Source organism: Molothrus ater, chromosome 5 (genome assembly GCF_012460135.2).
Source record: "Molothrus ater isolate BHLD 08-10-18 breed brown headed cowbird chromosome 5, BPBGC_Mater_1.1, whole genome shotgun sequence".
NCBI classification, from domain to species: domain Eukaryota; kingdom Metazoa; phylum Chordata; class Aves; order Passeriformes; family Icteridae; genus Molothrus; species Molothrus ater.
This window is the reverse complement of record NC_050482.2, coordinates 61116784-61130929: the sequence shown is the minus strand read 5'-3', so window position 1 is coordinate 61130929 and position 14146 is coordinate 61116784. Positions and strand designations below refer to the sequence as shown.

The 14146-nt window shown below is 39.6% G+C and overlaps 1 protein-coding gene across 1 annotated transcript in view; it reads left to right on the top strand.

Annotated features, from left to right (window-relative positions):
• FGD4 (FYVE, RhoGEF and PH domain containing 4) overlaps positions 1 to 14146 on the top strand; it is a 56823-nt gene that overhangs the window by 16248 nt on the left and 26429 nt on the right. The window contains exons 3-4 of the mRNA XM_036401472.2: positions 6108 to 6279; positions 10068 to 10545. Of these exons, the coding sequence (XP_036257365.1) occupies positions 6108 to 6279; positions 10068 to 10545 (650 nt within the window). The remainder of the gene's footprint in view (positions 1 to 6107; positions 6280 to 10067; positions 10546 to 14146) is intronic.

Below are 14146 nucleotides of genomic sequence, written 5' to 3'. Positions count from 1 at the left end.
AACCCAGTAATAGAGCACATCTAAATCAAATACAGAAACTAGAATTACACAGACTCATCATGTAGTGAAGTCAAAAATATCTGTATCACTCAGTGGGAAAATGCACATTGAAGAATTTTGCATCAGTCCTGAGTTTGTCTTAGAGTTAAGGGCAGGAGGAAATTCTCAGAGGTGTCAAGAAAGTTTTGTTTCCTTCAGGAGCATGAGAGCAAAATAAAGCTGGTTTTCTGTTTGTTATTTGTTTTTACAGAACATTTGCCAGTATTGTTAACTAAACTAAGACTTTTTGCCAGTCATATGTAAACATTACTTATCTGAGGAGCCTTTCTGCACCATTTCCTAGGTCTCTGGAATTAATTCTCTACAGCAAAGGGAACATGTGTTCTTCCTAAGAAAAATATTTTAGAAGTCATTAATGGATAAATAGAAATGTGCTATCAATAAAAAGATTTAAAGCCTTTCAAAAACAGAGCAAACACACTTATTATAAAATTTTAGCTATTAGATAAATTAGGAGTTTTATACTATTGGACCCCATTCATTCAAGTTACACAGCTGTTGTTGATCTTTCCTGGCCATGTTTCCTTTTGTTTGTCAATACTGTGTACTCCAAAATGTGCCACAGCCAAGAATAGTGTTGTAGTCTAAGAAATGCAGCTGTGTAGACAAAATTCAATAATACTGTTGTAAATAGTATTTTGTGTCTCCTTTGTTCATGGCTCACTCTCCATTTATTAATATTAAGTATGTGCACCAGATGGAAGTTTTATACTATATCTTTTGTTTGGCTTTTTATTGAATTGAAGCAAAAGAAACCAGAACTAGTGAGAGATGCATTTGGGAGACTAAATGTTCTAAGCAAACTAGGCTGCTCTGGCTTATTGGTTTAAAAGTGGCCACTATTTTTTTAAAGAGCTTTCATGCAGAGGTACAAAAATGTTTTTGGTTTATAGCAGCAGGAAACATTTTTCCGTATGATTATTCTAGTCATGCAAATACTAAGTGGCCTTTAATAGTGAAAGGGAACAAGATGACAGACCTGAATTGTAATGCCAATGTATTTGGTTGTGGAGGAGCTAACTGCAAAATGACCTTCATCTGACCTACCAAAATAATTAAAATAAGAGATATAAACATGGCTTTGAGGTTGTGTTGTAAGTGTGGTACAGCCATTTTCAGTAAAATTTGCTTTATTAAGGGAAATAGAGCTGTAACATTGAGGAAAAATGTTCAAAATCTTGCACTTCAAGTGAACCCTGTACTTTTGTCTGTACTTGGTCTCTGAGAAGTAGTTCAAGTATTTGGAAACAGTTCACTCAGGGTAGCTAGGTCAAGTCTGTGCACGCAATCTAATATAAAATTCTTTATTTTCATTTTAATTTTTTCCCCCTGGCATTTCAAGGAGTAAAAGACCTGTCTGATACACTGTCAGTAATAGCAGAATTTTTGTTCTCTAATAATTCCTTCCATCAACAAGTCAGCAATTAATGTATCAGATTTCTGTCTGGAGCAGAGTTTGATTCAGGAAAATCTTCGGAACAAATTTGGAGCAAAGCCTGAAACTGGCTGAAAAGGTGATGAGGGAGATGAGCAAAGGAATCAGGGCTGCAGAGCAAAGCAGTCAGAGTCTGTGTGTCTGTACCAGCTGTGAGATGTGCTGCTTTGCCTTTGCACCAATGCAGTGCATTCCCTGAAAAAGTGGACTAATCGACACTGGAGGCAGTCAGTGGAAATAGCAAAATATGCTACTACATATGAATCCACAAGAGAGAAGCAAATGGTTAAATAATTTGAAATTTGCCCTTACCTTCAAATATTTGAACCTTGCAATAGCAGAGTTCATATAGAGTGACATGTAAAACTTGACTTTTTCTCCCCCTAGTTTCTTCTATTCCTTGCTCTTTGATTCTCTTGCATCAGTTCTTTTATGATCTCAAATCGCTAAATACTGGGCATTGAAACTGCTGTCTGTACCAGGCAGTTTTATTGAAGGATGCAAAATATGTGGAAATGCCAGCACTTCTTCAAAGTAGTGAAGTGCCTCGTCAGTTCAAGACTGTGCATCAGTTGCTCATTTAAATTTTTCTAATGAGAGCCTAGGAGTACTTAGGAATCTCCTGCTGAGGCTGAAGAGGCATTTTTGTTTGGGTTGGAGGTGAATTTCCACTCCAAAAGTTGGCCTGGTTTGTGCTACTGTGAAATGATTATGATGTAACAGATTCAACGCTTAAACTTTGGCATTCAATTTTAGCTGCATATCTTCTGTGTAGCATGAATCCTGCCTTCCTTTCTCAGTTATTATATAGTCTGTGGTTAAAAGCTGACAGTGGCCTGGGCTTAAAAAAGAGGAGAGACTTCTTAGAGGTCTGAGATATAGACTGTAATTCCCTGGCAAATTAAACTTGTACAGTGAAAGGTGAATTGAACTAAAACTGACAGCTGTTCCTAAGTAGGCTTCTCCAGTCTTGGTGGTCCTTTAAGAAACCTGCTACAAAGTCTCTTTTATCAACAAAACTAACAAATCCCCAAATTATCTCTGTGAAGAAGACAAATGAGAGAACAAAAGACATCTGATTATTATTGGTCTTCTCTCTTGATATACTGTTGAAAGATTCTTCTTGTAGCGTGAACCAAAAATGTGGAAACGCACATCTCAAAGAGAAGATTATTTTTTCTCTCTTTCTGCTGTGTTTAGGTTACTGGTTATTTCATGCTGTTCTTAAGAGTATAAATCTTTGGCATCTATTCAGCAGTGCTCATTTGATATTCCTGGTGATGATGGATGACTCAGCCAGGAGAGCTGTAGTTGCTTACCACAGGAACTTTTAACTTCATTTTCATTGAGTCAAGGCATAGCAGCATTTTTAACCATTGAACACATTATACTTTCTAAGACAAGAGATTAATTACCTTTGCTGATGTGCTTTGGAGTCTGCAAAGGTGGTTGTACCTCTTGAGCCATTTATATAGCAATACCTGACATTTCCTTATGTATATATGCAAAGTTGAATGCACAGCCAGGCACTGCAGCATAAATCTTGATTTTGGCTAGCAGTGTACAGTACCTGCTACCTCAGTATATGGAAGGGTTTTCTTTGGGCAGAATAAGCAGTTCATATCTCCTAATGAGCTCAAATTCTGCAGTACAGATGCAAGAGTATTTATAGACTCAAACAGAGCTCTGTATTATACAGGTTACTACAATAGGGCAGTCTTTCTTTTCCCCTTAAGATCCTTGCTCTGCTCACACTGAAAAATAATCTGATTAAAACAAAACACTACAGAAGTACATTGAGGAGAGAATTAATAGAATTTGCTTTCCATAATCCCTGTTAACAAGGCTGACCTTACAGGAAGGTTTGAGGGTTGTGGATTGCTTTTTTTTTTTTGCACTACTGATTCTTTTCTTTCCATTGATCTTGTGGCTATTCTTTCTCCACGGCACTATTTCTGAACCATACAGTAGCTACAGCAGCAGCTGGTAGGGAGTAAGGAATAAAATGTTTTGCCTAAGTGAATTGGCTGGTTGGTTTGTGGTTGCCTTCTGAAGACATTAAAGTGTTTTTCAGTATATGGGGATTGTCCAGTTTGACAAGAGTTTCCTCATTGCTTGCCATACGTAAATGCTGCTTAGCTGTGGTTTTTCAGCTGCAGAAGTTTGTGACACTTCCACAAAATGTCCTAGAATTTGATTTTTGTCCCAGTGGATCCAGTATAAAAATAGCTACTCACTAATTCCTTCTGCTTTATCAGTAGATGTTAATTCCCTCAAGTTTAGTAGTTTTAATATTTCCTTGTGAGGATATTAGCATTTCATGAGATGTGCAGAAGAATTGGAGAGCTGTACAGGTCCATTGCATAAGAGATCTCCCAGGGCTGGGGGTTATACAGAGTCCATTGCAAGAGCAAGAAACGTTCCTACAAATTACTGTGGTGCTGGTCAGCAAATCCACTCCATGTCCCCTTTGCTGTCCACCTCCTCCCCGAGGGGATGGCAGTGCTTATGATCAACGATGTGTCCTGCTTTTCCCCAGCCTGCTGGTGTCTCCTTGTCTCAGCTGTCCCATGGCTTTGTCAGCACAGGCAGCTATTCAGTGCTTGGACAATTATGGGATGCTCGCTGGCCTCATTCTGCCAGGCCTTGCCCGAGCTCCCTGGGAGGAGGAAATTTGGGGAAAGCTGTTCCACTGCACTGCAGCTGCAGCAGGACTGCATGGGGCTTCTCATCAGGGACTGCACTTACTGCAGCTGAAGCAGTTGCACAATTTAATAATCTGCTTGTTTCAGGGTTGCAAATAACTATTTCAAAAGAGCAGCGTTCTGAGTCATCTTCTATACTGCATCCTTCTCCAAACTTGCTTTTTTTGCCTGTGTTAATAAATATAAAGCTTCTGAGGACTGAGGGTGCACATATGCACAGTAAAAGCATCTGACCTACAGTAATTGTCTTCGTTCTCTCTCTGATTATTTAATCTATCAGCCTTTGCAGTTGGTGTGATTGAAGTCTAAAGCTTTTTATGGCAAATTCATTTCTGCATAGAGTCTCTCATGGTACTTTTCAGACTGTAGTGATCACTGCAATCCCATTAAGCTGCAATTAGGTTGTTGGAAACACAGACAAATATTACCTCCTGTGTTACCTATCAATTAAATGAAGGGAGAAATGAAAAATTGCCCTTAATCACGTGTTTCTTCAAGTTTATCACCATCTATGATTAATATATTTGAAAGAATTTTTTAACATCCCTTTCAAATGTTGGTTGATGGGATTTAAGGCCATTCCTGTGGTGCATGGGTTTTCCAGGGTAAGTTAGGAAGATATTCTGGCATCAGCAATGCAAGCAACATGGCTTTTCCACATCCACCTATTGTGTATCCTGTACTAGAGCTTTTGTCCCTACCACAGGAGTGGTAAAAAGAAAAAGCAGTTCAAGTCCTCCTTCCCTTCCCTTGCTCACTGGCAGGTTTTATAGTTACTGGAGGGCCAGTGCCTGTGTCCCACTGGAATGTGGTGCCTGTGGAGCAGTGCCTGAGCCCCTGGGCCACTGGTTCCACTGGCAGGATATTGCCTACTCCTGCCAATTTATGCTGGCCTTTCAATAATTTTTTTCGAATTTCATGTCAAATGCTTTCATTGCTCCCACAGTATGTCTTGGGGATGTGTGGGGGAAGGAACAAGTGTTCTCAGGAATTAAGGTCCTCTTCCATCAAGTCTTTCCTTTTGATGGAGCTGGGCATTCATTGCTCCAGTGTGGAATGCATTTGGGACCAGTCTGTGATGTGCTTTTGTTGCCCACAAATGCTGCATGGTTGCTTAAAGATATTAGTGCTGTGACTTCAGTTTTATGTGTCACCTTGTCTTTTGTGTTCTAGTCACTGCTCTATTAAGCAGTGGCTGATCATCAACAATCTAATTAGAAGGACTTATGGTAAGGATGAGGAAAAAGCAAGAATAAAGAAATGTTTTCAGGGGGGAAGGTTTTCAGCAGTATAATTAGACAAAGGTTCAGTGAATAAGGGAATTTTAAAGCTGAAGGCAAATACCTTTTCTACTGATAATTATTATTGAGGTCACAAGGGATAAGGTAAAGAATGAGAGCACCAGAGTTTTGGGGCAGCAATTTCCTTTCTCTTTCCTTTGTGCTTAATTCTTTTTTATTACAAAATCTGCAATCATAAACTTCTCGTATGTATTTCCTACAGTACACTATGAAAACAAACACGCAGAAATAAAACAAGAAAACTCCCCAATTTTCTAGCTTGTTAAAGTAGCATATGGTTCAGCTTTTAGTCAAGAAATGTAACAAGATCCCTAATACCAAACAGTGCATGAAGAATTATATGAAGTCCTTGTATTTGTAAAGCTGCTTTGAGGTTGAATAAAGCCAAGAGTATCTCTCTTTCATTGCTGCAATGAGTTCTTTACGACAAAATCTCATTTGTGAGAGTAACCTGGTCTTGCAGAAAGTATCCCTGACCATGGCAGGGGGTTTGGAACTAGATGATCTTTAAGGTCCCTTCCAACATAAACCATTCTATGATTCTGTATCTAGAAACTCAAAGAAATACAAGTGATTGATTTTTGTTGTTGTTGTTGTTCTTTGCAGTGCCTCCAAAGCCAATTCATCTGCAGAAGGCAACATACCAAACCCCTAGGCATAAAGCTTTAACAAATCAGAAACCAAGAATGGAGGAAGAGACACCTGCTGCTGTTTCTAGTGTCACAAAGGAAAAGTCCAGTAAAGTGTCAGATCTCATCAACCGTTTTGAGGGAGGCAGGTATGTGATAGAATTTGATTTGGTTTGTAACTCTGTGTTGAGGGGGGATTATTGGAACTTGAAGCTGTTGATGCCTTGTGAAGGCTGACCTAGAACAGAGGCTAGATGGGGTTAAAGAATAAAGTAGGTATTTATTAGAAGGCCTCAATGGATGCACCTTGGGCAGCACAAGAGCCCAGCCAGGGCTGCACCCAAGATGAACCCAAAATGGTCACCAAAAATGCACAGGGTCTCACACTTTTATAGGTTCTGGTCCATTTGCGTATTGGACTTAATTGTCCAATTAGAGCTTCAGCTGTATGAAGTCCCATCCTTCTTGTTTTTCTCTCTTCAGTCCACATTGTTTATGCTCTTGGGCCTGAAATTTGATCATTTGTCCTTGGGCCCAGGCTAGAGAGGGAATTGTTTTGTCTATCTACTCTGTGAAGAGAGCTCAGCATACCCTAATATGAAGCTCAGAACTACACACCAAAACAGCACAGAATCTGAAAAATATAACATCTGAAACCTGAGGCATCACTGTGAGGAAGAACATTGGTACTGTGGTAGAGCTCACTCCTATCCCTGCTAAAGGACTTGATGGCAAAACCGCATGTGTTTTGAAATAGTGAGAGCCAGTTGTATATTTGGCTTAACAAGGTGTGTTTTTTCATAAGGCTTTTTCATTATTCCTAATTTTCCTTTAAAGAAAAAAAAAAGAAACCTGCAGTATTTTAAAAACAACCTGAAAAATGTCAGCAATTTGAAATAAGTTTAATATTGAAGCTAATATTAAATACTTTTTTTCTTGAAGGAGAAAAAAAATACTTTTATGAACAAATAGAAAAACCTGAAATACTGGTTTTAATTTCATACTGTCTTAACTTCTTCAATTGTTCATGTGAAGAGGGTGAACTCTACAAATTGTTTGTAGTGGTATGGCATACATTCCCTAAATGTATGGCTTGCTTTGTAGTACTTGGTGATTTTGGTGCAAAAAAACCATTGTTCTTGAGTTTCAGTTCTGTGGTTTATGGGAAACATTTGGAACTTTGGGAAAAAAGAACCACAGGCAACATTGCTTTCACAAAATGATGTTTCTTGGGTGACTTTAATTAGATGCACATGATGCATCTCTAAGTAGAGGCATTATAAGCTCTGAAACAGAAGTTTCAAATACATCTGCTCTGTACAAAGAGAGTGACTTTCCAGAAAGCCCATGACAGAGGAACAGCTCAAGAAACTGTCCAGTGACAGTTGTGCATTGCAAGTTTTGGATGTGGTTTTTTCATGTTCCCTTGGGACATGAAATCCTTTGGATCTCAGAAGGGATGCCCCCTGTGGGAGTGAATGAATGATGCACCACAGAGTACATGAATGCATGACCTGCTGTGGAGCCAGAGTTATTAAAAAGGCTTTCATTGAAAGAATTTCCCCTCAAGATGGGTGAAATTTAATCCTTTATATGGAAGCAGCTGAGCATTGCAAAAGTATGTTTGTCCATTGGAACAGAAATAATTTCAGAGCTTCATCTGCAAGAAACTTCTGTCATTAGGCAGAGACTTGCACTTGGTGATGACAGGTTCTCAGAGATGGGAAAACAAGATTACTGCAGCACTGGAGGTGCTGTGAAGTCTTTTAGCACCAGTCTCTATCCTGCTATCACTCTGTTTTCCAGTCTTCCTCCAAAGCATCACCCAGCTTTTAAACAGCGCAGTATCCTTAAAAAAAATAATTATCTTTTCTGAAAGAAAACTCTTCAGGTTTGTTGTGCCCTGCAGCACTGAGCCTCACATTTCTTCCTCCTAGACCTGCCTGCTGTGCTGTGCAGGAACTTCTTCTATATTATGCAATCAAAGGAAACTAGAAAGAAAGAAATAAAACTTTCTTGTTGATAGACCTTTACAAGTAGGGACATTTTGTGAGCCATGGGAAGCTGAGTTGTTTTTGGGCAGCATAATTTATTAGGTACACCAGTAATACCTGTCCAATGACTAAATTCTACTCAAGTCTATGATCTCTGCTTGTGAGAAACTTTTATGATTAGCATGCTGGGTTCTGGATTATCCTGCTTTGGCAGTGGAGGTAATTCCTGGTTTTTTGAATGAGCTCAAACCCACAAAATATGTCTTCTGTGAAGCTGAACTTCAGTTTAATTAAGGATCTTGAGATGGCTATGTTCATGAACTGCAAACTGTGATTGTCAACTATAATAACTTATTTTCATTAGTCTGTACAGCCCACAAGCCTGTAGGCATGTCAGAAAGTTAATTAAACCTCTTTGTGCAGGCAACTGAAAAACATATGTTAGATTTATCCTGGAGTTAAGTTTATTTAATTAAAAAAATAGTCTTTACATAACTAAAGAAAAAGTGATTTAAACTTTTTTTTTTGTTTTATGATGGAAGAAGATAAAGCTAGTGTAAGTTATTTTTGATCTGTGTGCACAAAAGTGCAGAATACGTTTGCAACATTTGTGTAAAGTATCCTATAAATAAGGAGTAAAAGTAAAGTTTGTAAGCAGTTTTCATCCTTCCAGAAGATGGAAGTCCACACCAGAATAGTTAGAGGACAGTCAGGAACAAGAGATAATATGTTTAAAGCAGAGACAAATTTTGCAGAAAAAAGAGCTTCAGAAAAGATGCAGCATGAAAAAAGGACATTGTTAACTTAGGAAACTAGAAAATAAATGAGAAAAAAATTTAAAGGTCCTCATATAATAAATATTCTGAACTAAGGAAAGGGATGCTAAATGTTCTTGATTGATTTTGTTTGATTAATTTTTAATAATTAAAGAGCTGTTAGGGAATGAGCTGTTTGTTAGTTTAAGCAGTGGACTAAGACTTGAGAAACCACAAGCCTTGCTCCATTTCTGCCAATAACCTTCTGGGACACTTTGGGCAAGTTGCTTCATCTACCAGTTTCTTGGTTTCCTGCTCTGTTTCTTGGAGCTAAGAATAGAAAAATTTAGGTTGCAAAAGATGACTGAATCCAACTGTTAACCCAGCACTGCCAAACCACTAAACCACGTCCTCAAGTGCCACATCTTCACATCTTTTAAATACCTCCAGGGATGGTGCCTCAAAGTCTTTGCTGGACACCCTGTTCCTGTGATATTTTCTGAAAAATCCTTTCCTTAGAATTTTTTCTCCTGAGAAGCAGAGAGGCCTCAGGAACAAAATGTAAACAATGATTATCTGCTGCTGTGGAATGCAACAGGTGGATCTGTGATTGGTCTCATGTGGTTGTTTCTAATTAATGGCCAATCACAGTCCAGCTGTCTGGACTGTCTCGGTCAGTCACAGGATTTTGTTATCATTCCTTTTTTATTCTTAGCTAGCCTTCTGATGAAATCCTTTCTTATATTCTTTTAGTATAGTTTTAATATAATATATATCATAAAATAATAAATCAAGCCTTCTGAAACATGGAGTCAACATTCTCATCTCTTCCCTCATCCTAAGACCCCTGCAAACACCACCACGTGTTCCAATGCCTGATGACCTTTTCAGTGGAGAGTTTTTTCCAAATATCCAATATAAATCTCCCACACACATGGGAGTCAGGACACACAGGGATGCAATGGCTCATAATGGGCAGAGGTCTGGGTTTCTGGTAAGAGAAGCTTGTTTGTAAGTGTTTTATTGCATTTCAGGTCTCAGAACTTCCTAATATTAACACAGGAAAAAAAGATTTTTTGGGAGAAATTGGTTATATGGTGCAACTCTCCTATTTCCCATACCAGGATTTTCAATAAGTCCATATTTAACTCTCCTCTCATCAATGCTTTGTTTGCTTGGTGTTTTTAGCTCACTGAACCCTAGTGATTTCAAGAAAGATCCCTCCGTTCTCCACATCACTAAATCTCAAGGAAGATATGGGTCCACACCATCACCTCAGCCAAAACTCCCCTCCCAGCACTCACTACAGACACAGGGAACCAGTAACACTGACAGAACTCAGGTTGCACAGCTGCCCACGGCCAACGGCGTGTCGGCGCAGGAGGAAGAGGAGCGGCGATCGCCGGAGCGCGGCTCGGCCGCATCCACCCCGCTCCCGGCCGGTGCCACGGACAGCAGCTTGACAAACGGGGAAGGAGAAAGCACTCACACAGAGTCCCTGCCAAGTGTGGCTGCCTGTGAGGAGCAGATGCTCAACAGCTGCCACAGGACTCCCAGCAGTGACACGCTGCTCCCACCCGAAAATGAAACTCTAGGAATTGATGCTGATGTCAAGGAAGAGCCGGCTGAGGAAAGCAGTAAACAAGATCAACCTGTAGAAATAAAGGTAAGGAGAGAAATGCTTTCATTCCTGATATAGCGCTACTTTTTGTATTTTCTCTAGGTTTTTATGTATAAAAATAGGCTTCCAGGAGCAGGTCAGAAATTGAAAATATTTTGGTTACTTTCCCTCTGAAAAAAGATGAGAAAAAAATCTTGCTTGCCTTTTCCCACACTCTCCTCTCCTTTGCTTGTCTCCTCATCCCCTTGGCCCTTTCCCCATTAGTTATCTGAGGTTTAAAAAAAAGTGAAACTCAAACACGTGTGCCTGTTTAGCACCGTGCTTCAGCTGTGCTAGCCTACAAGGGACACATGTTAGTGGTGTATATGAAATAAAATGCCATGTGCAGTAAACTGTCATGACAGAGCTTCAGGCAGAAGAGTTGTGTGAATCCCTAACTTGGATGTAGTTGTCAAGTCAAAGCTGGAAAGGCAGTGGCAGTCTGCTAGTGATGAGATAGATGCAATGTTCAGGGTATACTAAATACACGACTTTTTACCAAGGAGAACTTGTATCATGATGAATTTGAACTCCCTTGTGAGGAAGAATTTAAATGCTTAAGCGAAGTAAGTGGGTGGAAGGAAACCTGTCTTGGGAAATTAATTCCTGAAAAATGGTGCATACTTTTCACTTGTGAAAGTTTACTTGTGAGTTTGCCTCCTTTTACCAAAGCAGTAAATGTGATTAACAGTTCTGGTCCAGCCATCCCCTGTTTGGCAGGGGGAGCTTGCCCAGCCTGCCCAGCGTTCCCTTTCACCACAGAGCCAAACAGCTGATGCTGGAAAAGCTCCTCACTGCTGGTCAGGTGTGCACCTGCAGCAGCTCACTGCAACCCTTGAGTTTGCTTAGCTGAGGGTCACATACATATGTGCCTGGAGGTAAATTTTGTAATTCTGTGAGTGGGAAAGGTGGATGAAATATCCTGGGTAATGATAAGAAAATGATGGGCTGTGTGGTTTTCTTCTTTTTTTAGGGGTTGGTTTTTTTTTTTCTGTAATGTTTTTTTTCCAGTAATGAGTGAATGTTATGATCCCCACCTAAGCATAAGCCTGGGTACAGTCCAAGGCACTTTTGGCCTGCCACACCTGTGATAATGTTTCTGTCTCCTGTTGGGTAATGCCTGTTTCCCCTCTCTGTGCCTATGAAGTGCTGAATTCTCAGTGGGCAACGATGTAAAGCTTGAATCCAAGCCACGCAGTAAGGTGCTGGGAGCATTTTCAAGAAAAAAAGCTGAAAAGGGAAGCAATTCTGTTTTTTTTTTTCAGTTCAGGAAGGAACTGGGCAAATGCTAATGGCAGCAACCTCATTAAAACCTGTCTTTGAGCTGCTGGGATCAGCACATGTGATCTGTCTTATATTGACACTGAGTCAGCTTGTGAGGTGTAATGTGAGTGTACCTAGATGTATATTGTTCACTGGTGCTTGAAGGGTACAAAACCAAGACATAGCCATGCAGGATGACTTTTAAGCTTGCACTGATGCAGAACTGAGTCTGTAAAACTGAGCTGGGTCACAGCAACCCTTCCTGAGATACCTTGTGCAACAAGGACTTCCCCTTTAGTCTGGTGGGGTTAAGAAGTATGTCTGCCACCCTTTACAGAATCAAGCACTGATTTAGTTTAGATTAATGCAACCTGGAGATGGAAATCAGTCCTGTGGTGGTCTAAGTAACTGCTGCCATGCTGTCTGAATTAGGAGAGGGATGATGAGCACCAGGAGAGTTCTGGTGGAGCTTTAAGCTGTTTCTGTGTTCAAGCACACACTGGTAAGAAGTAAGAGCATTAGACAATCTGTGATTTTGCTAAATGCCTACTTAGTCATTATAGAATATTAAAACTGGGATGCAGTCCAGTTGAAGTTGCTCCACACAGGATAACAGCACTCTCCTGCCCTTTTGATTAAAAATGTAAGTACAGTTGAATAAAAGCAAAAGGAGCAGATGCATGTGAGTCATAATCAAACTTTGAGTCTGATATATGTATTTTGATGCTGATGCAAAGTATCTTGTCTCTTGCATCTCATGTTTCTTAGCTCAGGAAAGAGCAGAAAGTGGTGCTCTCCCTCTTTGTAAATGTGTACATGTACAGTAGAAGTAATCCTAAATCCACAGCTGGAAGGGGTGAATTAAATTGGCAACTGGTGCAAAACCAATGCAGAAATTACTTTTTGGACTTGGAAAAGAAGGCTTGTTTTGAAACAGTGTTGCTCTTACAATTATTCCTCTCCCTCTCCCCCCAGTCGCTGTAGATCTTACTAAAGACAGATTATTGCAGGTTCTGGAAAAAGTTGAGCAAAACTTATTATATTTGGCAGTGATCTGAAACAATTTCCCCAAACAGCCAGAGTAGAGTATCCTTTATTTCTCTTATTTACTGAATTAGTTTGAAGGTAATGAAACACAATCATAACAAGCAAAAAGACAATTAAAAAGTTAAAACTTTCCTGCCTTGCAGCAGAAACACCTCCTGTCATAAGAATTGGTTTGTGTAAACTGCGGAGGCTGAATAGTACAAGAACATCTCAATCAATTAACTTCCTGAATAACATCTTGTGGGGAATCTGCTGCTGCAGCTAACTGAGGACAAGAGGACAAATGTGTCAGTGTTTGCTGTGGGACTGGTAGGAAATAGGGATATAGACTGCCTGCATGCCACAGATGGGGAGAATCCACTGAACATCTTTTAATCAAGTCCTTATAGGATGTCTTCTTTTAATGATAGTGCTGGGGGCTCTGATGTTTCAGATGCAGAAACCTGGTGTAGATACTGGATTTCTAAATGTAAACTTTCACAAGTTTAACCAGGGTAAAATTTTTGGTTTTGCAAAGTTAGTTCTCTGCCAAGAAATGTTTTGCTGTTGAAAGACTTGAGAGGTTCTACCACCTCAGTTGATTCTACAGTTTTTGGTCGTCTTTGGGAATAGTACAGGGAACAAAGGTGTGTCTCTTCAGCAACCAATATGAATGCATAAATCTTCTTGTGAACAGTCACTACTTTAGGGATACCAAAATTTTCCTGCTTTCTTGGTTGCTGTGCAAGAAACAAGTACAGTCTAATTTAAATTTTATTTCTTCATACTCTACTTCTCTCACCCTGCCTGTGTTGTTTAATATATTCCTTCAAATCCCTCGGGGCAAGGGCTATGCCTGAGTAAGAGTGAATCATATACATCACTGTCATGTTGGCAGGTACAGTTTTCTTGACAGGAGATGGCTCCTCTTTGGTTTGGATAATAAGAAAGTTAATACTTTCACCAGCATTTTTCACACCTCTTCTTACTTTCAGAGTTCAAAATCACTTACTTTAATTTCTTTCTTTCATAGTAATATAATTATTCTAAGGATGTGCAGCTTTGTAATAAATTACAGCTGACAAATTTACTGTAAGCATTGGAGTAGAGATTCAGGTTTGCAGTCCCTGCTGATGCAACTCTGGTCTCTCACACTGCTGATATTTTGCTCCAGGGATGAAATAATGTACCTGTGTAATGTAAATGTTCTCTATATAGCACACTAGCCATTTCTGCTTGGTTTTATATGTTGAGTTGCCACGTGTTATGGATTGTCACAGAAGTTTAAAATGTTCCTTGAAATAATCGTTCCTTGAAG